General features: G+C 40.0%; 1 protein-coding gene across 9 annotated transcripts in view; it reads right to left on the bottom strand.

Moving 5' to 3' along the window:
* adgrb1a (adhesion G protein-coupled receptor B1a) overlaps positions 1 to 27298 on the bottom strand; it is a 132329-nt gene that overhangs the window by 17789 nt on the left and 87242 nt on the right. For 5 of the 9 annotated variants that reach the window (XM_052066404.1, XM_052066402.1, XM_052066409.1 and 2 more), the window contains 9 exons: positions 19665 to 19768; positions 17716 to 17818; positions 17458 to 17608; positions 17296 to 17365; positions 16840 to 16906; positions 16194 to 16279; positions 14530 to 14589; positions 5813 to 5911; positions 2193 to 2364 (listed from right to left, as the gene is read on the bottom strand). In XM_052066404.1, the coding sequence (XP_051922364.1) occupies positions 2193 to 2364; positions 5813 to 5911; positions 14530 to 14589; positions 16194 to 16279; positions 16840 to 16906; positions 17296 to 17365; positions 17458 to 17608; positions 17716 to 17818; positions 19665 to 19768 (912 nt within the window). The remainder of the gene's footprint in view (positions 1 to 2192; positions 2365 to 5812; positions 5912 to 14529; positions 14590 to 16193; positions 16280 to 16839; positions 16907 to 17295; positions 17366 to 17457; positions 17609 to 17715; positions 17819 to 19664; positions 19769 to 27298) is intronic. The other 4 variants (XM_052066405.1, XM_052066406.1, XM_052066407.1 and 1 more) reach the window with 3 other exon arrangements.

The following is a 27298-nucleotide window of genomic DNA, read 5'->3' as shown; positions in this document are numbered from 1 at the left end:
GATGAGCCCAACTTCAATGGCTGGCTGTTTTAACCATAAAGAGCAATCAAGGTGATGTGTCCTATTTGATATTTTATATTGGCCTTTTACATTCTGAAATCGAAAAACAGTATTTAACGGACATTTTGGCGCATCATATTATTATCCGCAATATCAATGAACGTGTCCAATTAAAACAAAATTCAGTCATGAGAAAACAAATTGTAATGACCATTGTTTTTATGAAGCATTGTATGTTAAATAGTTTATTCTAATTGTACCATTTGTTTATTTGATAGATTTAGAACTATTAGGCTAGGTTTAGAGTGGTGTGGGCAAACATTTTGGCTCGGGGGCCGCATTGACTTAAAATTTGACAGAAGGGCCAGGTCAGCACGAGCTATGGTACATTTAAAAACAACTGCATTTGTTGACAGTCCATATCAAACATCAACAGAACAAAAGCATGAAAGTACTGTATTAATATACTTTTTTAAATGACAACAGTGTTGTTCATTACCTATTTTAGCCTGTGCATTGCTGCAGATGGGTTGTGATCAGACCAGTAGAAGTAGAGCGAAACAGAGGTCCGAGGAGGTCGAAAAGATCCCCCCCTCCCTCCTGTGTTCTGCAAATTCAAGTCAATGCGCCACCTGGCAGTGAAATGCCCGTCATTAAAGTCCAATTGAAATGAATGCAATCATTCACATCGAACCTTAATTGTGGACCAACCTTCGGCGGGCCGGATTAAAAAGACCAACGGGCCGTAGTTTGCCCACCTCTGCTTTAGACCATACTTAAGATGTGTGATCACTTTGGCTAATGCTAAATGCTCTCTTGGTTGACAGTTTAACAGCTGTAAACAAGCCACCAGCTATTGTAAGCGAGCTGTGTCATTTACCTTGCGCCGGTTCAGTCCCACATTGTAAATTTGGAAATAGTCTGCCAGAAGAGCTCAGTTTACGTCTGTCCGGCAACCACAACATTAGGTTATTAGGACGGCATTTTCCATGATTTTTAAGCACAAAAGCAGGAAGTAGTTCCAGCTCCAGTATGAGAAAAACGGATACCTGTTAGCATTTATATGCGAAGGAAAACGAGAACGCTAACAAGAATGTGAAAGTAAATAGAAAGGAATATAACTTTATCTCTTGATCCCACAGACCACATTGATATTATCGCACATGATAATATTGGAATGCAGATGAGAATGACAACGCAAATGTAATAGGAAGGAATTTGAAGACGATCAACTGAAAAGACAACATTCACAGGGTGCACCGCATCACAAAGCGCAGTTGACCTTTGTGAAATGTAAAGGATTTTAAGTGTGCCATATGGTTCGATAAAATATGGTAACTACTCTGGTGGCACAATAGAGAATGTGGTTGGCACTTTCTCCGAGTTTGTATATCAGCCTTCGTTGAGCTTGCATGTGTTCTCTGGCTTCCTCCCAAAAATATTTATGCTTTTGCTACCATTTTCATTGGAAAACTAAATTGCCCATGTATTAATGTGACTGTGAAATACTATCTGCCAGCATGAGCCTGTGACTGACTGCTGCCCAGCACAGGGAGTACCCCGCCTCTCTCCTCGAGTGAGCTGGGATAGGCTACAGCAGCTCACCCATGACCCTAAATACGATAACGAAGCAGGGGGGCTAATCCTATTAAAGTGACATGAGTTTCCCATTGGCGGATCATAATCAGTATAGCAGATTTTTGTTAAAATACCATTTTATTTTAATCTAGAAAATAAATACATCTCTGAATCACCTCTGTGTGCTGGATGTATATATATATATATATTAGAAGCAGTTTTATAATTTGTCATTCATCTAATGATGATGCTGTATGCAAACCTAAATGACAAAGAATCAGGAGTGACTGGGCTTGAGTTGTGTGCTTCTGAATACATATTTCTGAATAGGCTGTCTGGTAGCTGGGGGTGGACCTAAACATTTTTTAGCACCTGACAAAGGGCACCCCATGGCTCCGAAATGCTAATGAGACATTTGGGAGCAAGAGAGTGGTGAAGGAATGAGTGCAAAACCTTTAGAAATTATTCTCCTATGACTAACAACAAAGTAGGAGAATGCAATGAACCCGAACCATTAAAAGAGCAATACAGTCACAATTGTTTTGAGAAAAAAAACAACAACAAAAATAGGACGGTGAAACTTCTTTGTTGTTGCCATGATGATGTCAAAATACCTCTCTTCGCAGGATGCAATGCACCATTACAATGACAAAGCCTTCCATAGAATCAAAGACAGCAAATAGAATCTGGAATAGTGCAGAGCGCCGGTCAGTGATGGCAAGTACAGCTGACATCCATGTAAGAGCCAGAAGGGGCAAAACCACGCAGGAGCTCCACAGTGAGGCCCTGCAGAATGGAAGCAGGAGAGCAGTCACTGACAGTACTTTCATCAATATTATCCAGAAAGCAGATGATTTGATCTACCGTTTTCCAAAAGCTTGCTTCATGTTCAAAACACAGTTAATTCCCATGATTGAAAATTAAAAATGCATATATCAAAGCTCCCCTGAACATTTAATTTGTTTAAAAAAGATATAGTTAATATAATAAATGATTAGAGCCTTCCATTTCAACAGTGCATGACTGCATCACAACACATTCTCTGGACTACAACCACCACAGGCAAACCATACATCCGATACTCCAATACATGTGTTGGTATTTACATATATCCCATGCATGTATGTTCCAGAATGCTAAGACAAACTGTAGAAGATATACAGGCACTGTAGTTTTAAAGGGATGAGAAGGAAGAACAACGGTGAATAGTGAGGGGAAACGGGTATAATCAGGCTGGTACAGAATGTAAAGAAGAACAGAAAATACTGAGCAGAGAAGGACAAGCAGGACAGAGGCATAGTCTAAAGAGGTGTCCTAAATTGATTTTTTTTCACAAACATTCATATTTGTTGACTTTCTTTTTACTTTAAAACTTTCTAAATAACGTTAATATGATCATATCATCATATCTGGATATATGTACGCTTGGAATGGATAACCAGCTATTTAGAAGAAGAAGAAAACAACAGTACCAAGTGGTTTACTCGATTGAAGTCTTGAAACCACTATCACTACCACTTGCAATGTCACCTTAAATGTCGAGTATCTGATCGAAGATTAATGGGTGTTGCAGAAGTATTTATTCATGCTACTTTACATCTTAAATACATGCAGTCTTATATTGGGTTGACCTGTCTTATGAGTAAATCAGTGGTCATTGCATTACTATTACACATTTGAACTCCAGTTTTTACTGTGCCTTGCACCGCTCAAAGCCTAAAACATGCTGGATGACGACTCAACCAATTAGTAACAATTTGGATCATTTCTTTCGTGCTCGATGACTGAACCTCTGACTAAAGTCTTACTGTTTTACTATTTACTAAAAAAAATGTCTGAAATCTTATGATGACAAGGAACAGTTTTGCCCAAAAGTGCTTTGTTGAATTATTTGTATTACTTGACCTCATTTGGAATTTGGATGAAGCCAACCGAACCAAAAAGTGCTTCATCATTCTAATCACGATTCAATGACAACTCGATGTAGGCCTGAGAAATTATTTTGAGAGCAGGTGAAATGAGCAACAACATTAATTTTAGCCTTTGTGTTTGTATGCTTTCCCCATATTTGTGGGTATTTTTTTTCTCTCTGTAGTGTTTCCCAGTGTCGAACACCTGCATGTACTGAATATCGCATATCATTAGATAGTAATCACAGTATTTAAAATTTACCTCAGTATCAATGCTGAGAGTAAATTACCATCTTGAAAGTGTCAGCCCTGTGATTTATTGCTGATGAGCCATATTAGTTAGATATACAAATAAAGCACCGAGTTTGGAAGCACCTTCAAATTCAAATGAGTTCAGTCACGTGAGGAACATTTCAATCCATTAAGGCTTGATGATGCACTGTTGTGAATTGATTCAGGTCCCAAAGCATCAGCTACATCAAGATGTGCCAAATTGTTATATGGGAAAAAGCTGCTTACTTACTTTTATATATATACCTGTATATATATATATATATATATATATATATATATATATATATATATATATATATATATATATATATATATACACACACACACACACACACACACATATATATATATATATATACCGGTATATATATATATATATACACATGTGCACTTTTTAAAAAACACAAATACACAAAGCACAGAGTTGTCATTGTAATTGTTATAAATAGATAAATAAGATGGGGATAGGTATGGCATAGTGGGACTTTCAGCCCTTTGTTCCAACACAGCAATATCAGATCATGCAGTTAAAAATAAAATACATATCAACAACCACACATGCACACACTCGCACCCGCACAAATTAAAAAAAGATCCTCTGGATTTATTTCATTTGATGTACATTGGTTGCACATGATTAAATTGTGCTAAACCTGTGCTGAATTTTTAAAAAAATCTGTTGTTTCCAGATTATGAATGTGTTTGTCTGTCACCATAAAACACACACATAAAATCATTTTTCAAATCCAGACTTGATTCCCCTTAAACATATATTAAAAATCTAACAGTTAGGCCAGTACCTTTTTATTTTTATTTTGTTTATAATGAATATTATTCAATGAAAGATTTAAGTTCAACATCGAACGATAAATATGAGACAAGAGCTCATCATTTCAGATATTACTTCAAGGCATTCTGTCTGAATAGGATAGACAAGTTGAAAGACTGCACCATTTGTTGGACCTCACCAATGTTAGTTTTTTATGTGAGCAAAAGTAATGTAAGATACCACTGTACTACACTGATTGCAGAAACAATAACTAGTTATTAATTTCAGCTTTTTTTGGGGGGGGGTTTGGGGGAATTACATTTATACGAGTTTGAGGTGTCAACAAGATGAAAACGAGAAAGGGGTCTATGAAAACCTGAAATGGGGTACACAGAGAGATTTATAACATCTTAACCCATTTTTAACATGTGATCCAACACCATGATTAGTGTGATTATAATGTGAGTTGTTATGACTCTTATCATGTACATTTATCAAGAATTGTGACTCTCACGGCCCCCCCCCCAAACCTAGCCCCACAATTTTCGCAACGCAAAAAAGGAAGGAGTCTACTTTTTTTCTCATTCATTGCAGATATATCAATAGCATAAAACTGAGAGGGCTCACAGTGATAGAGGGAAAGTCATGCAATGGACCTCCACCCCCTTAGCGAGATACTGGTTGATCGCGAACAACACAATTGGCACACCCCTGCTGTAGAGCATGAGGTGAACTGTAGAAGACGGTACAGTACTGAAGTAACATCTTCCACAAACAAAAGACAAAAGCCTGGACTTAAAACTTGCACCAACGTAGAATGCCAAGTGTGGTGGTTTTAATTTTTTCACAACCCTGACACAGCTATTGCTAGCAAAAATATGATATAAATATGCTTTATTTTAAACTATTTTAAGTCTGTTCCATTCTTTTGGCTCACATAAAAAAATCTATTTTGTTACAAGCAAAATTCCAGTTAATAAAAGCTCAATGTTGATCTCTTGTCTCATATTCAGCTTTTGATGTCAAACCAGATGTTTCAAATTGTCAGCACAAGAAAATATTTTGGGCCACTGTTCCAGTACTGTTGGAGGGGCAAATACATATTCTGAATTGGGTGTATACACTGCTAAGTTTGACAAAAAAAAAATTAAAAAAAGAATCGGATAAGGAAAACAGAATCAATCATTTGAGGGAGAACAAGAAAGGTTGAGGAGAAGATAGAAGCAAGAAGAGTTAAGGAAAAATAATTGGTGGAACTAACATGGCGTTACTGGTAGCTGTGGCGGATACGTCAGCCGACGAGATAACTCCACACTTGGCACATTTGAGCGTCATATTGTACAGTGGCACTGTCATCTGACTGCAAAGTCAAATTAACACGCTGTAACAACAACACAAACAGATACAAATGCACCTATACACAGATTCATACAAATGTACATGTACATATGCAAGCACACAAAAAGAAAACAGTCACGCAAACAGTGAGTCACAGTGGTCTCACACACTCTCTCTCTCTCAGGGTTGTGGCCTAGCTCAGACTGTTTGTGTTTCTTGGTTTTATCTCTATATGACTTGGAAGAAGATGGAGGAAGTGATAAGACTGTCTTCACATATTTGATTTTCCTAAAAAAAAAAAGATATATATATATTATGTAAGCCTGGGGGGTTTGGGACTCTGCGCTGGCTGCTCAACATTTTACCAGCTAACCATTCATTTGCATTATAAAACCACATAACATTCCATATTACATAGGCCTGGTGGTTATCTCATCCATGCCTGCAGGTCAGTCTGACGGCAAAAATCAACACTATATTTAGAGCGCATCTATGGAGGAAAACTTGCATTTTAATCCCACGTGTACAAATAGTTGGATCACTGGATCACCTGCTGAGCCATGGAGTGTGAATGTAAGACCACCTTGACAGCGAGGCTGAGTGGAAACACACCACTTTCAAGCGACAGTTGGAAAAAAAGTGGAGAAAAGGGCCCTTTGGAAGTTGAACTTCAGATTTAAGAGGAACTGTGTTTGTCGTGCTGGCTTTGAACCAGATCGAACCCCTCTTACTTGGAATATTGCAACACGCTTTCTATATTTATGTTAGTGTACTCTCCAATTCCGATTGTTGGCTACAATTTAAGACACCATGGAGCTGAAAATTCTTCCGTGCTTCCTCAAGGAAATATAAGGCTGTAATCACATTACAGAACCCAGAACAGTACAGCATAGCACAGTAGTGAAGCAAAGTCACTGTTCACAAGTCCTTTTATGCATTAAAAGTAATCACTTTTTACAAACCCCATTCCAATGAAGTGGGGATGGTTTGTTGAAAATAAATAAAAACAGAATCCAATGAAATCATATTCAACTTATATTTAATGGAATCCACCAAAAATACAAGATATTTAATGTTCTAACTGCTACACGTTATTGTCTTAAACAAATAATCATTCATGTTGAATTTTATGGCTGCAACTTGTTCCAAAATAGCTGGGACAGGCTGCAAAAAAGATAGATTAGAACATCACACAGGGAACTGCGAACAGGTGGGTACCTGTTTATGTTTTACACATCGTCGCAACTTTATTGGAATTAGGTTTATACATTAGCACAGCCTAAATCATCAGTCACCAGTGTGTTTTTATGTGATAGAACTGTTTTCACCAGACTGAATAGAACTCTCCAGATATTGGATCTTTTCACTCTATCTATCTATAGATAGATAGATAGATAGATGTATACAGTATATCTATCTATCTATCTATCTATCCATCTATCCATCTATCCATCTATCCATCTATATATATATATATATATATATATATATATATATATATATATATATATATATGTTGTTGTTGTTTTTTTGCTGTAAATCACCCACTGGTCAAATGGCTCACACTGCAGTCAATGTTTTGAATCAAAATGATGGGATAAAAGCTACTGCAGCATAAAATTCAACCTATCTTCAAGTTGAATAGTTTTAGTGTTGCCTAATTTTATGAGGTCAAATTAATTTGTTGTTGGAGCGCAGACAGCAATGAAGCCGGTCTCTCAGGGAGAATTCTGCCTAATTGAAATGTTCCTGTGTACTTAATTGGATGCTGAATAAATTAACTTAATTAAACATGGTTCCAATTTGAACCTTAAGTAACACAAAAATCATGAAAGTGGAATCGACTTGAAAATGTATTTCCATTCTGCAGAAATATAAAACAACCTGAAGGTACACACAAACTGGTGTGGCTGATCAATTTGTATTCTTTATTTCCTATTACCTCCATCCAAACACAAGTGTGTAATAAATAAGCAGGCCAAAACCACTTTGAGCCACTTGCAAGCAAACTCATTTGATTAAGTTCACATCAGTTACATGTGAATTCTGCACAGACATGCACTAAAATGACAGCATCAGAAAGCACTGGGAGATCAAACAGTAATGCCTAGGTGTCTCAACAGTGTATTGGTACATTTGTGTGTGTGTTTGCATTGTATACATGTGCAACTGAACAACTCCTATGTTCTACAAAGAAATCTATTTTAGAAGTTTTTTGCGACATACGAGAGAAGATAAAAGAAAGTAACACACAAATCTGGCTTATGTTAAAATTACTGTGTTCAGAGTCAGTGAACCAAACTCATAATTCTAAATGCATCATCTAACTTTTGATTGCTTTAGTCTGCAGTGCAAATACTATACATTTGTACTGACCTAATAAATTATTTCCAGAATGTCAAAAGTACAAAAAAAACTACTCAAACGTGAGAACTTGTGTTGCTAATAGCCATTATGTTCTGCTTACTGCAATTGTTCAGTGTTGGCTTCATGGCTTGGCCATCATTCCTTTTAAGTGTTTGTTTCCCCACCGTGTTACAGTATTTCTTGACGGTCATTTTGTCAACAATATATAAATTAAATTCCATCCTACTTTCTGGGGTGTCAATAGCAGCGGGAACCTTCGCCTGCAAGGTCTCAACTCGAGTCTTCCAATCAAACTGCCGCTCGCTGTCAAGACAGCTATTGGATGGGTGCTACCACTAGCCATTCTTCTGCTAACATGCCTCTTTGAACATACACCGCTCCAACAACTCCAGGACTTGGCCTGGCGCTCCTCTACAACCATGGGCTGGTTGCCAGTCAGTTACACGGCATGTATGGAGTCGGACGGCCATTCACACTAAAATTGATACCATTACTGAATGAGAACTGAAGCCACACTGCCTGCACCAAAGTCAGGCGAATGTACCACTACACCATAAGTGATTTGTAAATATAATAACAATGCTATTTGTACTGCTACTCATACTACTCCTGCAATTTCTAGTCCTACTTCTGCTACTACTGCTAATAATAATAACTTAAGAATTATGTTGTTTTACAAGGGATGCAAGGACAAGTATGCCTATTACTGTGGTAGGTTTTCATATGCTGCCAGATAGCGACAGACTTAGGGAGTTTTCTTTTGCCTTGACGAGGTGTTGAAAGCAGTAGGTCAATGAGAATGAGTATAGTGATGTGTCTTGGCACTTAAGAGGAGGTCACTTGTGATTCTGATGACTGGCATCTCGGTCCTGTGTTGTGTTCTGAAGCCAGACTGAAGTACTTTGTGGAGATCATGGTTCGACATAAGTGGGGAAAATTGGGTGTCATATGCCCTCTCTGGGTTATTAATATATATACCGGTATATTAAACTTAAATCTTATTTATCCAGACAAGGCGATTGCGAACAGATTCACATTTGCAATGCTGACATAGCTGGAGACAGCAGAATGTGGTGTTTGCATGTCGTTCCAATGTATGCGAGGGCTTTTCTTCTGGTGCCCCGGTTTCCTCCCACAATCCAAAGACATGTCTGGTAGGTTAATTGACGACTAGACAGCTCTGAGGAAATACAACCTTTGACTGTTGCTGACTACCGGTACACTATTTACCTTGTGAGTCACCTTTATTTACATTGCTTTTAAAAGTCATGCTAATGCCCATGTTAGCGAAACACTACAGGACCTTCACGACACAAAAATCTCCAAACTGATGGCCTCAGGCTATAAACCAATGAGGAAATGGATCAAGCTCACAGTCACGATATATGATATACCGTAGTCCAGTGATGCAATGCACAAACTTGCCAACGTTTAGAAAAGAAGCTACACAGGGGGAAAAAAATAGACCTGAAGGACCACACTTCATCTGCCCTGTGCTTGAAATCAAAATGTTTTGATCACGTTTCCACCAATGTACCCAATTCAGAACCACTGGCTGAATGCAGATATAAGAGCACTGCTGAAGTCTGGGGCTGAGGCATTAGGGGCACATAAGCATCATCACTTATCAGGAGAGCTAAACACGATGCTTAGAATATCCAGAGCCATTTCAGCTCCATTGAGCTTCAAAGCATGTGGAAAGGCATGAAGTGTGTCACAGACTACAATGCTCTAAAGATCCCTTCCCTTTCTAGAGGCCATCAAGCAGTTCTTCATCTGACTTGAGTACCCTCCCAACAACAACCTTACATCTCACACCACCATCGGATGACTCATCAGCTGCAGATGTGAGGCGACCTCCACAGGAACACATCTGAATGACGATTGGCCAGTCACTTTCACTTCAATAGTCACAAAGTGCTTTGAGAAGCTGATCAATGCATGTATCTCAAACTCCATTGACATCATTGTGGACCCTCACAAGTACATCCACAGGAAGAACCACTCCACTGATTATGTCATCTAATCAGTCGTCCATACAGTCTTCATCCACCTGGAAAGAAGGAACTCTTACGTCACCTGGTATTCCAGGATTTCTCTTCTGGCTTCAACTTGGTGCGAAAGCTGAACATTCTTGGGTGCAGTCCATCACCGGGGAGCTCTGTGCTAGACTTCTAGATTAATAGACCACAGACTGTCAGATTCCACAACACTGTTTCCTCCTCCATCACTCTCAACAGTGACCATAGAGGTGTGTGCTGAGTCCCCTCTTTTTCACACTATTGACCTATGACTGAAATTCCTGAGCCGTCATACAGTGAAGTTTGTGGGCAACACGGTGGTAATAGGAAGCATCATGAAAAACGATCAGTCCGAGTACAGAGAGAATGTAGAACATCCGGTGGACTGGTGCATGGATAACTCGTGTATCAATGTGAAGAACACTTGGGAGATGGTGGTGGACTTTCATGAAAAACAGACATTCTGTCCCCCACATACACATCGGAGGAGTGGCAGTGGATGTGGTCTCTAGATACAAATACCTTCGGATCCACCTTTCAGAGGACATATCCTGGAGTCAAAATATGTTCTGTCTGCTGAAGAATTTCTCCACTTTCACCGAATGCTGTGACATGCCAGACTGAGGAGCTGTGTCTGAGGAGCTTCTACAGATGTGTGGTGGAAAGTGTTCTCAATAACAGCATCATGGTGGGGCACAGCGGCTGCGGAAAGGAAGGCTCCTCAAAGGACAGTACATGCCACTCAGAAGAAACTCCTCACAACCACAGACACCTTTATCAACAGAGGGCGCTCTGCATAATCAAGGACTCAACCCACCCTGTATACACCCTTTTCCATTCCTGTCCTTACACAGGTGGCTCTGGCACATCCAGAGCAGTATCACCAGGGTGAGGAATACGTTCAGCAAGCTGCAAGATTGTTGAATTCAAACAGTGCTCTGAAGCTCCGATATTAGACCACCCACTTCTTTCATCCCTACACGTTGAAACCTTATCCTATTTCATGCTGTATCATGTGGTAATGTTTGTATGGCAATAAAATTCCTTGATTAATGGAATCAAATTCCTTTGACAGAGCCACAAAAAACAGCAGCACAATATTCTGTTGTTCACAGCACATCCACTTAAGGCCTCGAGGTGTGTGTCCAAGTTAAGCAGCTCAGACAGTACATCTGAGTCTTGTTAAGGCTGAAGGAAGAAAGGGGGTGTCTTGAAGGGTATGAATGAGTTGCAGATCCTTTGACGACTCGAGAATCTGTAGCATGAGATATAGAATTATTATAGGCACACCCACGGCCTTTATAAAGTTTGTTGACGGCACAAACCATCTTAGGTAGGTTTGTGACGGATTTCACAACAGAGGGGAGGTAATGTTGGGCCTTGATGGTGTTCCAAAATATTTTATGATTTTCTGAACTGCTACTGTTTAAAGCAGAGGTGTCAAACTCTGATCCTGGAGGGCATGACATGAACAGGTTCAATGTCAGGCTTCCGCAGAGCTTGCTGATGATCTGATCATTTGAATCAGGTGTTTTGCAACAGGGAGACTTAGAAAACATGCAGGACAGTGACCCTCCAGGACCTGAGTTTTACACCCCTGGTTTAAAGTAAACAGTTTATGCCTGACTTACAGCCTGAGTATCGTTTCTTGGGTCCATAGGTTTCTTGTGAGGTCTTAGTTTTTTGCCTCAGTCTGTGTTTCTGATGGATACGCTCAGATGAATGAGGACTGAACCAGGGATTCAGACAATGTTTAAATCTGATTGTCTTAAGATGGGCAAGTTTGAGAACAGCAGAAAATAGAATTTTGAAATAAGACCAAAGCACTCAGTCAATATGTCGAAGGAGTGGCTTCAGGACAAATCACTGAAATGTCCTTTTGTGGGCTTGTGGGAGTCCACACTTGAATCTGTGCTGTGCACTGACGATGCCTATCCAATTTGATGGAAGTTGAGCGATGGTATCATATGGAATTGGGAAAACTGCCAAAAGAGAGGTGTGTCAAGCCTGTGGCTTCATATTCACAAAGATTTGAGGCTGTCGTTGCCGCAAAAGGTACCTCAACCAAGTTTTGCGTAGAGCCTATGATGATCTGTTATTTGATTTTCTTACAATCCAAGGTCAAACTTTGGGAATTTGAGTCATGAACAATCAAAAATATCATGCCCCAAGTCCTGGAAATACTGATATGAGGTTAATTCGCTCATTAGTTGTGTGGTTCTATTCCCGCATTAGTTCATTAGTTGCGTGGTTCTATTTCCGCATGTAAAGCGGTGACAACGTAATGCAGGCAAAATGAGTGGCGGCGGGGAAACTTTTCCGCTCAGGTAAACATTTGTTGACGTATGTTCTATTCAAATGCAATTTGGGAGCTTGTGAACTATTTAAAGCCGACTTGAACTCAGTCACAAGAAGGGGTCAAGCCCTATCACCGGTCAGAAAATTTGTTTCAAAACCGCATTTGCTGGCATCTTGGTCATTTAGGTACACAGTGACAATTGGTGCTGGAATTTCTCAGGACACGTTTTCAGATGTGTTGTCCCAATCTTGAATTACAATGTTACGCAAGATGGGCAGATACCAACTGCCCAGAACTCGAGCCAATTTACTTGAAATCATACAACAGAAATGTCTTTCATGTGGCTGCAGGCTTCATCTAAATCTTTGGAACGATAGATTTCTTTTTTGGTTTTCAGTTTGTGTTTTTCTATTCTCTTCCACTAACATTTTCAACGTCATCAGGTCAAACTTAATGCACTTGTACGGCTCTCACAAATTTTCCATGGGAAAAAAAACAACATTTCCAAACAGCTACTTAATACATTACATTTTTATTGATGTAGCGCTTTCACAAAGTGCCAAACACGTTAATATGGCAATCTCTATCACTTTCAGGCCTCTAGCCCACATGTGCAAACTTTAAAGAGTGGGTGAGCATTCAATTTTACGCCCACTATATGGAATCTAAGTGAAAGATGGTTATCTGCAACACTCCCACCAAAAGTGCATGTAATCTTTCAGAATTAACATACCGCTATTTTGGATCTTAATAAAACAAGGCCGAAATGTGACTGTTGGGGTAGACAGGCCCAATGGATACCCATGGCTATTTCATCTCAGCACCCACTAAAAATATCACTGATAATAAGGAGCATTGGAAGCACATAAAAGTACTGCTGCCCTGAAGGGCCAAATGTGAGTTGGCAACACAGCCCATTCTTTCACTCAAATGTGTTGAGTTACAAATTGTTCATTGGACTGTGACATAAACATGGTGTGCAAAGCAAGTAACAAAGTGCAATACTGACCAACATTGCAGAATGAATCACTGTCTCATGACCTCTAAAGCAGGTGAATTCAAAAAACAAACAAACAAAAAAACTCTTCTGTCATCCGTGTTTATTTTTTTTTTTATGGAGACCGGTGTAATTTTTGTTGCTGGCAAACTTCTGCTTCACACTTCAACCCAACTGTTGGCGATAACGCACAAGTGAGCAGGTATACCTAGTGATAGTAACTCTAAAAGAAGAAGAAAGGAGAACAACACTAAAGCTTTGCAGCCCTTTTCCGTGGTCCACGATGTGAGGTCTGGTTACTTTATACACAAAACACGTACCATAAATGTATCAAACCTTTGTCCAAAAATCAAAGTACGGACCGTAGCCTAAATTACAAATTCTGCCCCACCTCTATGTTAACCCAGTTTCTACATTTACCTTAAAGTATTTATTGGTAATATAATGAGAGGAAATGTCAAGATTTAGTTTGCAAGTCAATTTAGAGTGTATGCCCCCAACATTTCCAGCTTGTGTGACTACAATTTTTATTTAGGGGGGGGAAATTTCAACTGGAGCCTTGCATCAGAAAATAGTTGACAAGCAACGCTTAAACATTACCCACTTGTGTAATAACAAAGCAGTAATTCTAACCGATTAACCATCAACACAGCAGGTGTTTTTCTTTTCTTTTAATGGATGTAGCCATCAAATTATGTTTCATGTTTTGAATATGCAATTCAACCATAGCTGGCGCTGCAAATTTAGTAACTAAAGCTTGTCTACAAGGACTACAGAAAGAAGAGTTATGTTCTACACAGCTAACACGGGATAGGATGAATTACATGATATGGAGGCAGGAAGGCCAATATTGTGAAAACTTTGGATGTTTGCTATAGGATTTAGCAGATGTGGTAATGAGTAAGGCTAGAACCGAGACTCTTAGAAGTGAATGGGAGGGGCATCGAAAAGATTACCAAGTCATTGATAGCATGGGAAGGGGCTTCTGAGGCTGATATGTTCTTGAGTGAGGAGCCCTGAGTGAGAGAGAGGGGATTCTGTGCAAACTCAAAAATGACATTTCAGACGGCAAAAACAGATGCAGGTAAACAAAAAGATCACTGAAGAAAGTATTTGAATGGGCCAACAATGCACCAGTGGACAGAATAGGCTGCCATGTAAAGGAGAGCAGGGTGCACGGTTTTACTGGTTGGATAGAAGTGAAATTATTCAAATATAGTCCCAAAGGAGTATTTGTGACTGCATGTCTAACTATTACAATTGTCCATTTGGATTTCAACTCATCAAATTTAGTATGTTTTTTTTCATCATTTCAGTTGGAGTGCCGTGTGCACATTTATGAGACGTATTAGGACATATTGCTGGCATCGGGCTGAATTTTTGTACCGCCAAAATCATCACTTTACAGGGGAACCCCAAAACATCTTTGTCCAACCAATAATGTAGCAACGTCAAAGAGAAAGTCATTTTCAACAGTTGAAATTGGTCAATAATTTGTAAAAAAATAACACCCACACCTGTGGACTGACCAGTAGCATAGTTTTGTGAAAAAAAGACTGTATGAACGCTACCAAATTGTCACAGAGAGGGTTTTGGCTCAACACCATCGGTAATCACGTTAAATGTATGTATTTATGCAAATACGTATAGAAATAATCGGGTAATTTATGAGATGTGGATGATGTCTGTGTTCATAAGACTCTTCAGCCAAGATGATACGTGTCGGGTCCCTTCAACAAGCCGATTGACATTTTAAATCAACAACTACTGTATGTTGTTTATGAGTCTGTTGTTCTCTCTTGCCTCATGTGTCAGTATATATATATTTTTTTTAATCGTTGTACTGATTTGATGGGGAATAATGTAATTACCGGTACATCTCGCCCACATTCTAAACTGTGATACGTTGGAATTTTCTTTGAATGTTCTTGTGAAGCCCTGCTTACCATTACGAGAAACAACCAAAGAGAAAAAGATGAGATGGAATTAATGAATATTATTACCACAGAACAATACATCGTACAGTTGGATACTTTTAAAGCAGTGGGATGAATCACCATCGTCACAGCAGTACCGATAACCAGATGGAACTTCTCATGTCTTGTGCTTTTTTTCTGAAACATTATACTTTGGTGGTCTCTCATTATACATAATAAATGACTGAAATTCCATTTGTTAATGTATTTCCAGTCCAACAATTAAGGATCATTTTGGAATCAATTTGAAATGTTTGACCCAAAGAAAAGCGGCTTCATTCACCAACCATTTTGAGAACACATTTGCGCCTTTTGATAAAAAGGTATTGTAACCAATGTAAATATTCTGAAGAACACTCCACAAAATCTATCAACACATTACAGTGGTTCACAACTGAACATGTGTTTATCGCATTCTATTGTATCATACTATAGGATTCAAAATCCTGTACTTATTTTAAATGTTGTTCAAAGTGAAGTTAAAGAACTCTTCATAAATCCAACTGAGTCCTTCAAGAACCTTTTTTAAGAGCAAATGTACTTCTTAAGAACATGTTGATGAATCAGGCCAAGTGATTCCCTTCGTGAGCTACACTACCAGGCTGGTTAAAGGTGACAGTGTAAAAGTATGGTATAAGGCATACCCCGCCCTCTCCTTTAGTTTCATATCAGTAATGCCGTCTTTGGACACCAGTTTGTTAAATACGAGAATCCCAATAACCATGTTAACCTGCCAAAAGAAGAGGCATACAATTAATACATATTATACATATTTTACACAGTACATGTTATGACAGCATGCAGATATACTCCGATCATGACTGACGATCGGCATAATGCAAATAAATAATCAATCAATTAAGCTCCTACAGTGAGTGCAATGTACAGTAGGAGTATTGACTATTTTTTCTTTGAATGTTCGTGACATGAGCCAAAGATCGCATACCCAATAAAAATTGTAGACATATGATTAATTCATTGAAATTCAATATTCATAGGGAAAACCTAGGGTTAACCACCATGTGTTGCTTTCAGCGAGGCGTCCCTGCATGAATGCCAAAACACTTAATTGGCATTTAGTTAGTCAAGCTGTAACTGTCACTGCGGGGTGGTAAAGCCAACATATCGACGAGTCAATTCAACCCCTCAGACATTGTGACAATCTAACTACAAATTGCAGAGTTGCAGTACATGATGAGTTACAATATAGGGCAAGGCTTGAGTTTTTTAGGTCATTTGATGCGAATGTGGTTAAAAGCTAACAGCACAGAGAGAGAGAAGAAGGAATACCAAGACAACAGCAGCAGCTGGTCCAACAAATGCATAGAGTAGACCTCCTTCCAGAGACAACCAGCAGCTACAGGAAAGGAGCAAGCAAACATCCATAGTATCACATACAACGAGAGGATGCAAGGTAAGCCCTGTAAATGTCAGCCTCGCTGCTACTGAGGGAATAAACAACACATTTTTGGGTGCAGAATAACTGTTCTATTAATGCTCTTCATCATTCACAAAATTATCAACAGTGGAGTGATGGAAGCAGAAAGAGGTACAAAGTGGGAAACACATGGCAGGATTAAAAATAGAGGCAGTTAGTGAAAGAAATGTGTTATTTGAAACCAATGTGTCAAGTAAAATATGTACTAGATGAAAAAGTCACTGAAACGTGAAACTATACTGAATATTGCCCAAAAGAGGAAAAATGATACCGCACGCAATAGATCATCTACAGAAAACCATTCTTACTAGCTCGGTGTTCCGTAGCCTTTTGCCTTGGTAAAGCCCACTGAGATTGCAACAACAAGGGCGGGGAGTCCTAGAAGAAACAAATGGAATGTTAGGATGCAAAAGATTAGCAAAACTATTAAAATGGAAACAAGGATGGTAGCGACATAGGAAAAGACTGACCCCAACCAAGACAGAGAAAACGCTTGCGTATTATTCGATTCCTTAGACGACCCGTCACTGCCATGTATGACTGCCATGCCTCCGTCAGGACCCAACAGAATGATGACAGGAAAAAAAAGTGAAGAAACGCAGCTATTATGGTACATAAGACCTGGGACAGCAGGGAATAAAAACAAATGGCAATGTTTCACTGTGATCAAACAATACTTTGCATTTTTTCTTGATTTATATGAAGAAAACCCCCAACAACATTCTTACCTTATTTCTTGTTTGGGTCTGTCCGATGAGAATAAGGGCATTGGAAGAAATGATTGAAAGGCAGAAGTTGATAAGAATGACTGATCTTTCAGACCGAATATATCTGCAGGAAAATCAGAGGACAAAAAAAAGTGGTTCTGACTGATTTCTATTACAACCGGGGTCAAGAATGTGGAGTGTGTGGCGTTACATATTCATCCAAAATGTTACTCATTCCTATTCACTGTGAGTCTCTTGTCCGTTCAATACTGTTCTAATACTTTTTTTCAACAATGTAAGTTTTTCCAACAGCTCCAGAATAACAACTGATGTGTTTGTACCACTTTGTACCACTCAGTTAAGGGGAATTAAACCCCCAAAAAATTTATGTAACAATACGTAGCACAAGTCAAAACACTCTACTCTGATTAACGCTGTGTTTGTGGAATAAGAATTAAAAATAATTATTCAATGTAATAGGGATGCCATATTAGGATAAATCATTCTCAACTGCAGACCAGAAGAACAAAACTACTGTAGCATGTTGCCAGCCAATGCGGTGTGCCATTGAACAGCGGCAACAGACAAACTGATTGATTTATACATTGGATCGTCTTTACACTATGACTGAGACAGAAATAGGCGGCTGTCATCAGAGGAGGAAGTACAGCGAATATCAAAAGCATTGGACATCATCTACGTGTGAGGTGTTCTTCTCATGCCCCACCGGGAGGAGACCCAGAGGAAGACCCAGGACACGCTGGAGAGACTATGTCACCGAGCTTGCCTGGGAACGACTCGGGATCCCCCGGGGAGAGCTGGACGAAGTAGCTAGGGAGAGGGAAGTCTGGGCTTCCCTGCTAAAGCTGTTGCCCCCGCGACCCGGCCAGGGATAAGCGGTAGATGATGGATGGATTGATGGACATCATCTTGTTGGTGTGAACGAGGGATACAGATCAGCTCACAACTCGATAAGTCCATGTAGATGATGATGCTTATGATCATTGTTTATTTTGTAGCTTTTGTACAAAATGTTTCGCATATGTGGCTTGTCATTGTGGATTATTTAACTGTATGGTTTCTTCGCAAATGAAGCAGGCACGAATGAGGTGATACATGTCACATTCTTGCAGATTCGCATACTTGCGAGTGCCACGATCTAAAATTGGTGGCCCCCATAAATGAGCAAATTTCAATTAAACATAAGTTGAAAATGAATATTTGCTATTTTAAATATAACAAAGTTTATGGCCGATACCGATAACCTGTGTACAGAGTGAGAGAGACAGAGAGAGAGAGGAAAACGTTTCAATCCCGCCTCAATGTAGTGCAGGCAGAGGATATAAATATGTTGTCAGCGACAATGTGCAGTCACGTTTTCTTACTTCCTGAACTCTCTTCACTTATGTCGGTGAGGTGATGAGCAAACTCAAAAGCTCTGATGCATCTAGTACCTATTAATAAACTCAGTCCCGTTTTGTTAACATCCCCAGTCGTGTTTTATACATCTTTTATAAGTTAAAACAAAAGCAATTAAATAGTACAAAAAGAACAAAAAGAGCACCGTGCACAGCAGCGAACAAGTTCGTTGACAGACAAGCGAGGGAAGTAACTCGAGTGAATGTTGACGCATGTAAAGAAACATGCATGCAAATGACCATTTCTCGTGTCCCCCAAAAAACTATCATCTCCATTTTTTGCCTCCGTGGCTTACCAGACCCGACAACAACCTCAGAGGTCAGTTATCTCATCCAGGGTGTTGAAAATTATGGTCAAGCTCCGCTGGCTCACTTTTGCCTTCGGAGACTTCGGCTGGTTCCATCTGCAGTGTATTTTAATGCAGCTATATAAATATCGGCCTAATTTTGCATCGGACCGATAAAAGTGATGTCATTTTTTCTCCAATATTTAACCTATAATTATCAGGCCGATGTACAGTGCGTCCGTATTTATAAGATGTATTTTCTCACCTCCAGACCGACACGTAGATGATGATGAGTAGCAACAATGTCAGAGAAGACACTCCACAACCCACAATCAGTGTCACAGATGGGAGCTGTGTCTTATCCATGTTCTGAAAAATAGTAAGAGAACACATGTGTCAATTTGTGTCACAGAAAACGATTTCAAAATGGCAGCACACGGAACACAAAGATTGTGTCCTGTCTTCATCTTCAGTATGACTGCAGATACGCCAAGAGCCTGTAGTCAGCTTGTGAAAAGATTTGGTCTTTAACCTGACGTAACATCCATCCATTCATCCATTTTCTTATCTGCTTATCTTTACAAGGGTCGCAGGCGTGCTGGAGCCTATCCAAGCTGTTTTAAGGCAACAGTCGGTGTACACCCTGAACTGGTTGCCAGCCAATCGCAGGGCACACATAGATGGAAAACCATTCACTCACACCTAGGGACAATTTAGAATGTTCAATCAGCCTGCCATGCATGTTTTTGGCATGTGGGAGGATACCGGAGTACCCGGAGAAAACCCACACTGGGACGAGGAGAACATGCAAACTCCACACAGGAAGGCCGGGGCCGGAATCGAACCCTTCACCTCTCCACTGTGAGGTGGGCATGCTAACCAGTCAACCATCGCTCTTGTTTTGCATGGTGCATGTGATGAGACAGAGTTTTTCACGGCTGTGTCGGTCTGTTTTTTTTTTTTTTTTTTGCTTGCTTGCTTCTAAATTGGCTTGTGATGTACCTGTAAAGTCAGCTGGAAAACAACCTCTCTCTCAGTCTCCCACAGTCACAGCATCACTCACACTTACATGCACACAAAAAGTGGGGGTGTGGGGGGGGGGCAAGGGTTTTCTCTACATCCCCCCAAATATCACTCTTAAATTATTAGCTGTGACTGTCAGTGTGAGAATGGTTGAGTTTCCAATTGTGCCCTGTGTTCGACTGGCAACTCGTCCAAGATTTACCCTGCCTCTCACACTAAGTCGGGGGTCGGCAACACGCGGCTCCCGAGCCGCATGCGGCTCCTTAGAGTCACCTAGTGGCTCCCTGGAGCTTTTAAAAATGTATGAAAATAGAAAAAGATGGTGGAGTGAAAATATATTTTTTGTTTGAATGTGGTTTCTGTAGGACAAACATTCTTACCATTTTCCAATGCTGTAAAAACATGTTGAATAAATATTGCATTTCAACATTTCTGTCAACGAAGATTTGCGTCATAGCCTGCGACAAACGTTTTTATTAGCAGAGCGGGATGCCAGGCAGGTGGCTGTTGTAAGAAGAAACAGCGTTTCATGTTCAATTCACCAAGGGAACTGGCAAATAATGGCAATCTGCAGAACCGAGAGAAGCATTTTAAAACGGTACACGTCAGCTACGAGAGTTAACGCGCTGTAAAAGTGTGTCCCGTGCCTCGTTCATCTTAGCCGCCTTTATGGCTGTTGCTCATTATGGCATGCGTGTAAGTGTGTGCATGTGTGGTCACGGGGCGATCGTGGGAGGCTGGTTGATCAAAAAATAGAGCTTTGGTCAAAAAAGGTTGCACCCCCCTGCAGGATGCATTGCAGGGGGAAAAATAATGTTTAATCGGGAAGGCTCCTTGTGTATTTTTAGCCAACTTGGTAATTTTGATAACAGGCTAATATAGCTAATATAGATACATGCAGCATGTGTTGCCTTCTTGCTGAGGCGTTTAATTTGTTGCAGCTCCAGACATTAGTTTTTTGTTTTTTTTTGGTCCAATATGGCTCTTTCAACATTTTGAGTTGCAGACCCCTGCACTAAGTCAATAGGATTCAAATGGGCTTCAGTCAACTGTGACCACACTGAGGAACAGATCAGGACAGTTGGTGAGCTAGCATCCATATTAAACATGCTAGGTCCTTCAATATAACAAAGGAAGTTTTGGAGAATTTGATTGAGTTACAGAAACAGTCATTGACTGCATTTGTCATTGACGGTAATTGTCAAGGCTTTTTTTGAGCAGCTTTACTTAGTATACTTTTTAGATACTGACATATCTACTTGTATCTACTTGCATACTTTTTAGACACTGACGGGCTCTCATCACTTCCAAGTTGTCTCATGAGTCACAATTTGTCAGAAAGAGAATATGGATGCAAAATAAATAAATGAACAAATACAATCAATTTACAATCGATTCATCAAAGTCCCAAATAGTCACATACGCCGCTTATCCTAAAATCAGATTTTACTGGTATTTTCTTTTCTTTTTGTCCATGTCCAAAATAGCCCCCCCGTCCTGTCTGAGTGTGAGGAAGTTAAAGAGAGGCCACTGAGAGGATCACTGCCATTTTCATACAGCTCGGTTATTCTAACTGTTGAACATGTTTGGTCGAAGTAAACATTTTCCAAGTCTGATTTTTGAACCCTACACCCTAACCAGCCTATTCCAGGACATCGCCCCTTAGCTCTTGCGAGAGATAATTGGCTGAGTTTATAGCCTGTCTTGTCTGCTAGTTTGATGTGTGTGTTGGGGCCAAGTTAATTAAATTCCTCTGATTAATCGGCACTGCAGTGAGTTCCTTCTCTAAAAGTAAATGGAGGAGAAAAACATTCTGAGCGCAATGGAATGGAAACATGTCTGTTGAGAGAATTTTGACTTGCTTTCATGATAGAGGTTTTGCACAGCATGAAAACCACTTATGTGAGTCACTACAGAGATTATGTGAAAATCACTTATGAGTATGCAGGGAACCTTGCAATTCATGCCAAGGCTTCGTTTTGAAGCTGAAACAAAATGTATGAGTAATTGAAGTGCCTTTATCATCCAAATATATTTTTTAACCTTGAACCATGATGCCAAAACATTTTAATATAATTTCTAAGCTACCCTCCAAAATTACCCTAAAAAAATATCCTTCTGATTACTTGAAAAAAACAACAACGACAACGACAACAGCAGCAAAGAACCATACATGGTAGAACACTGGTGTTTTTGACTCAGGTATACATAGAATACGCACATTTTTTAACTACAGCTATCTATTACCAGCTAATCAGTTGTTACATTTCTACCACTGTCAGTAGAGAACCACAGTGTTCTCTGTTGCATTCAAGCTGCTTCAGCATGCACAGGTTGTCAGAGATTTTCTCGGACAAAGTTAAAGAAACGACTCGGCACACAGGAAAATTGTCTTCAATATCGGCGGGAGCGGAACTCTGAGAGCGAACGACGGTTGTTGCTCCGCGATCACACTCGAAATCCCGTCTCCGCGAGTTCCACATTTTATTGTAACATATGCAAAATACAAGAAAAAAACACTGCCCCCAATATTTGCATGCCGCACCCCCGGTCGGGCCCCTCAGTAGTGATTGGTTACCTGTTTTTCAACCTCGAACCACCAGTACATTGGCGCCTTTTCTGGCTGGTCTACATCGAATTAGCATGCTGTAGACTTTGCGGATGGTCAATGTCGTCTGGGCGCGACGAGTGTTCTCAACTCGTCTTTTGTTGCTCAACCGCTGTTCCCGAATTATTCATTCCCCTTTTGTGACCGAGTTTCGCCTTCTCCCCTGTGGTCGCCCACCTGTATTGACGTGCTAATCGTGGACTTCAACAGCCCTCCGGCCAGGTGGCCGGCGCCTTTGTGTGTAGGCATTTGGGGGTGCTGGATATGCACCCAAACGCTTCGATGTGCCCAAATAAATGAAACTTTAAACATGATACATTTTTGCTCATAGATTCTTCTAACACAGGTCTAGGAGAACTTTTGTCTGTTACAGTCTTTTATCTGTAATGGTCGCGACACAAGCAATAACTTCCACAAGACTGTTTTTAGTTTCGATTGAACTATTTAATAATTGCCAGAAAGATCGAGTCACATCTGTGGAGCCTTAGTCTAGCGCAGTGGTGTTAAACATACATCCTGCGGGCTGGAACCGGCCCCGAGGAGTTTGATCAAGTGCGCAGGATAATTTAAAAGTGAAAAAATGCCAGGGAAAAAAGACACAGAATGGATATTTTTAATAAGAAGCATTTCACTGTTTTCTCTTTAGTTTGTTAATTTGTTAGTTTGTTAGTTGCCTTCTCATTAAGGCCACTCCTATCCTGTCTGGAAGAAATCAAAACCTGGATGGCACAAAATTTCTTGAAATTCAACGAAAAGAAGACAGAGGTGATATTGGTCCCAGTGGCCCTTGTACATTCCATCCTGTAGACTTGGGTCCCCTGTCTCCTTATTTGAAATCAACGGTCTCAAACTTGCTCCTTAAACTGGACAGTGATTTCAAACTCGATCGGCAAATTGGTGCCGATGTTAAATCCAGCTTCTTTCACCTTAGACAGCTGGCCAAAATAAAACCTCTCCTCTTACATGAACACTTTGAGACAGTAATTCACGCCTCTGTCACATCCCCGCTCGATTACTGCAATGCCCTTTACTTTGGAGTCAGCCAGTCCTCCATTAAGCGCCTTCAGCTGGTCCAGAATGCCGCTGCTCGCCTCTTGACTGGTACTCGTAAGAGGGAGCATATAACTCTGGCATCCCTTCATTGGCTCCCCATTCCTTTTAGAGTTATTTTCAAGATCCTCCTCTTTTTTTTCAAATCTCTAAATAATCTCGCGCCACTTTACCTCTCTGAGCTCATCCGCCCCTACACACCTGTCCGGCGCCTCAGGTCTGTGGACCAGTCTTTGTTAGAAGTACCAAGAACTAAACTGAGGCTCAGAGGGGATCGAGCCTTTTCTGTTGCTGGTCCCTCTCTCTGGAATGACCTCCCACTGAACATTCGGCAAGCCTCCTCGCTGCCCATCTTTAAAGCCCTCCTCAAAACCCACTTGTATTCTTTGGCGTTCGACTCAGCATGATTTTACTGCTTGGTGCTTTCTACCGCCTTTAGTACCATTTCGTCTTACTGTTTATTGTGTATGTTAAATCGCTCCATGTACAGCACTTTGTATGCAGCGATGGCCGTTTGAAAGTGCTCTATAAATACTGTTGACTTGACTTGACTTGTTAAGTGTATGCAGGGATTAAATGTAGATTGTATATGTACATGTGTAAATGGTTTAAAAATTGCTTTCTTTATAAATTTCATTTAATCTTAAAATCTATTACTATATTTTTCAATACCAATTACTTGTTAAAGTTATGTGCCTTTGTACAATCAGTGGGATCAGTTACAATGCATATATATACTCTATGTGAGTGATCAAAGTAAATTGCACATGTGTCTAAGGAAATCTAAGGTGTTTCATGAAATGTTTTGTAAAAGATATGTTTATTCATTTTCAACATTTTCCTAATGGTCTTGTGCCTCACTATACCAAAACAAAGACATGATATTTTGGTTATTTATAGTATAGTATGCTATAATTTTAATGGTCCGGGCCACTTGACATCTACCGAGGCCGTATGCAGCCTAGAATGTGAAATGAGTTTGACACCCCTGGTCTAGCTGGTGCGGAAGAAGGTCGTATCTGTACAGTTCCGACTATTAATTTGTCTTGGGTGCTCATGTGATTGGTGAGCTAGTTGAATTGCCAGCATTGCCTTGCCATTGTGACAATGTGTGACAACACGGTCTTAATGGGATTCAACTAGTATGTGTGCCAAGAGTGCCATAGATAAGGAAGGCGGAGCAAGGATAAAGGTCACAGCGATGCAACGGCCTAGCTCAAGTCATCTATCTAATTATAAAAGACCTATCGGTAATCAAACTAGCTGCTCGCCAAGGCTTGCTATTCTTCCACTAATGTGGCACCTGAGAGGAACAGGGCATTTTGATGGCAACTTGTGATGTCACTGATAAGAAAAAATAAGAACAAGATTGAAAATATGCAACTCAGTGTGAATAGGTGAGGTTTTCAGCAGTTTTTAAATCTACTTCCACAGGGGGAAAAAATCAAATGGTGAAAAACATCTATGCCAGGTTTCAGTGTATGCTAAATAGATAAATAGGTCTTGCTCGCCAATAATAACATTAAAAATGGAAATATGTACATGGGAGGAGAAAGAATGGATAGTATCATCCAACTACTGATGAAGTATTAAGCAAAGTTAAACCTGACTGGCTCATTAGAAATCCAAACAGCCAAGTTAGATTAATTACAAAAGTAGCAATTGGTTGAACGTATTCTGAATCTCGATTTTCCTGAACAAGCACATAGCATTTAGTATTATTTACCAACTTAAAATATTCCCTTATTAGACAGCATTTTTTTCCCTCATCAAAGCTAGTGAGAAATTCCACAGCAAACAAAGGTACTTGAACCAAAAAGCGTACTTAAATTTTTTTTCATTTTTCTCAAAAATCAACTGTGCGCCTTGTAATGCGCTGTGCCCTTTGTGTGTATGAATGTCGACTTCTACCGCAGGGCAGTCGGAGCTGTGGTTAGTCACACGTCTGTTGAAATAAAAATATACAGTATATCGGTCTACACTCAATGGCTTTCCCCCTGTTGTTGTAGAATTGCAGCAATCTATAACTACCTACATTAGTTATTTATTTTTCTTCATATGGAGCACTGAAGCAAAGTTTAGTTTTGAGTCACATCATGAGCAGAGACGTGCCTCCTTTCTGTAAGTCACAAGACTTTTAACTCTATAGTAAAGGGGGTTTGTATTTGTATGAGATGCTGATCTTGCTTCCTATCTCTTTCAAGTTTGGGCTCAAAACATGCACATACAAGTATCATGTCACTTTTTCCTCCAAATCGCAATACTGTCATAGCAATTTATTACTGTCCATCCATCCGTCCATTCGATTATCAGAAAATGACCAAGGTTGTCCTGGTGCCAAGTACAACATCAGGGTACCCTTACAGTTCAACAGTCTGTTCATTATTGATGATACATGACAAGGACGTAAGTCTATTAACCCCAAAGTAGAGATGCCGAGTTGGGGGGCTTAAAGTTCATCTGCTTGTCGCCTCTCACCGAGGGAAACTCCAGAGTGGAAGAGAGTCCATCCTTCTCAAGAGAACTGGTAAAGAACAAGTTGTGTGGTGAGGTGAGCCAGTTTTATCAAGTTGGAAATTCTCAACCGCACTCATCATCTTAGGCTTCATCCCTGCCAGAGAGGTGACTTGCCACATTCCTAAAACCAATCACTGTAGCCAAGGATCGGTTGCCAAGGTCACTGCCTTTGGCCACTACCAAACTCCCAGTGCACACAGGCGTCTTAGCCCCTTCCACAGATGATGATTCCATAAGATAAGAACACTTTTATTTGTCTCACAATGGAGAAATTCTTGAAACGTAAAAAGATAAAAGATGAGGGAGAATCTTCGTACCATGTCAAAAAACAGGCCGGTATTATGTGCAGTACCATATGGAAGAGCTCTAACTGGAAGAAGTTTGTGGTATTAGTATGCTTCAAAACATCTGACTGAGCAGCATCTTTTTTTAATGAACAAAAGTGCATTCTACTACAGTGCCCTTCCTCTTTGCGAAGAATAAGAATATCAGAATAGTCTTAGTTGTATCTATTTCTGGCTGTTCAATCATATCTGATGCTAAGCATGATAAATTGGTATGTCAAATGCTTAACTTGGAATACATAAAGGGTTGATGGTCATTGTGACACTGCCAATTTACTAATTCACTCAATATACTATCCAACCAGTACTTACTTTAACTGACATACACATATCAGGCCCGAGAGATATCACGGACTG

This window comes from Hippocampus zosterae, chromosome 5 (genome assembly GCF_025434085.1).
Source record: "Hippocampus zosterae strain Florida chromosome 5, ASM2543408v3, whole genome shotgun sequence".
Classification (NCBI taxonomy): Eukaryota; Metazoa; Chordata; class Actinopteri; order Syngnathiformes; family Syngnathidae; genus Hippocampus; species Hippocampus zosterae.
Note: the sequence above shows the minus strand (reverse complement) of the source record. Positions and strands in the feature narration are given on the sequence as shown.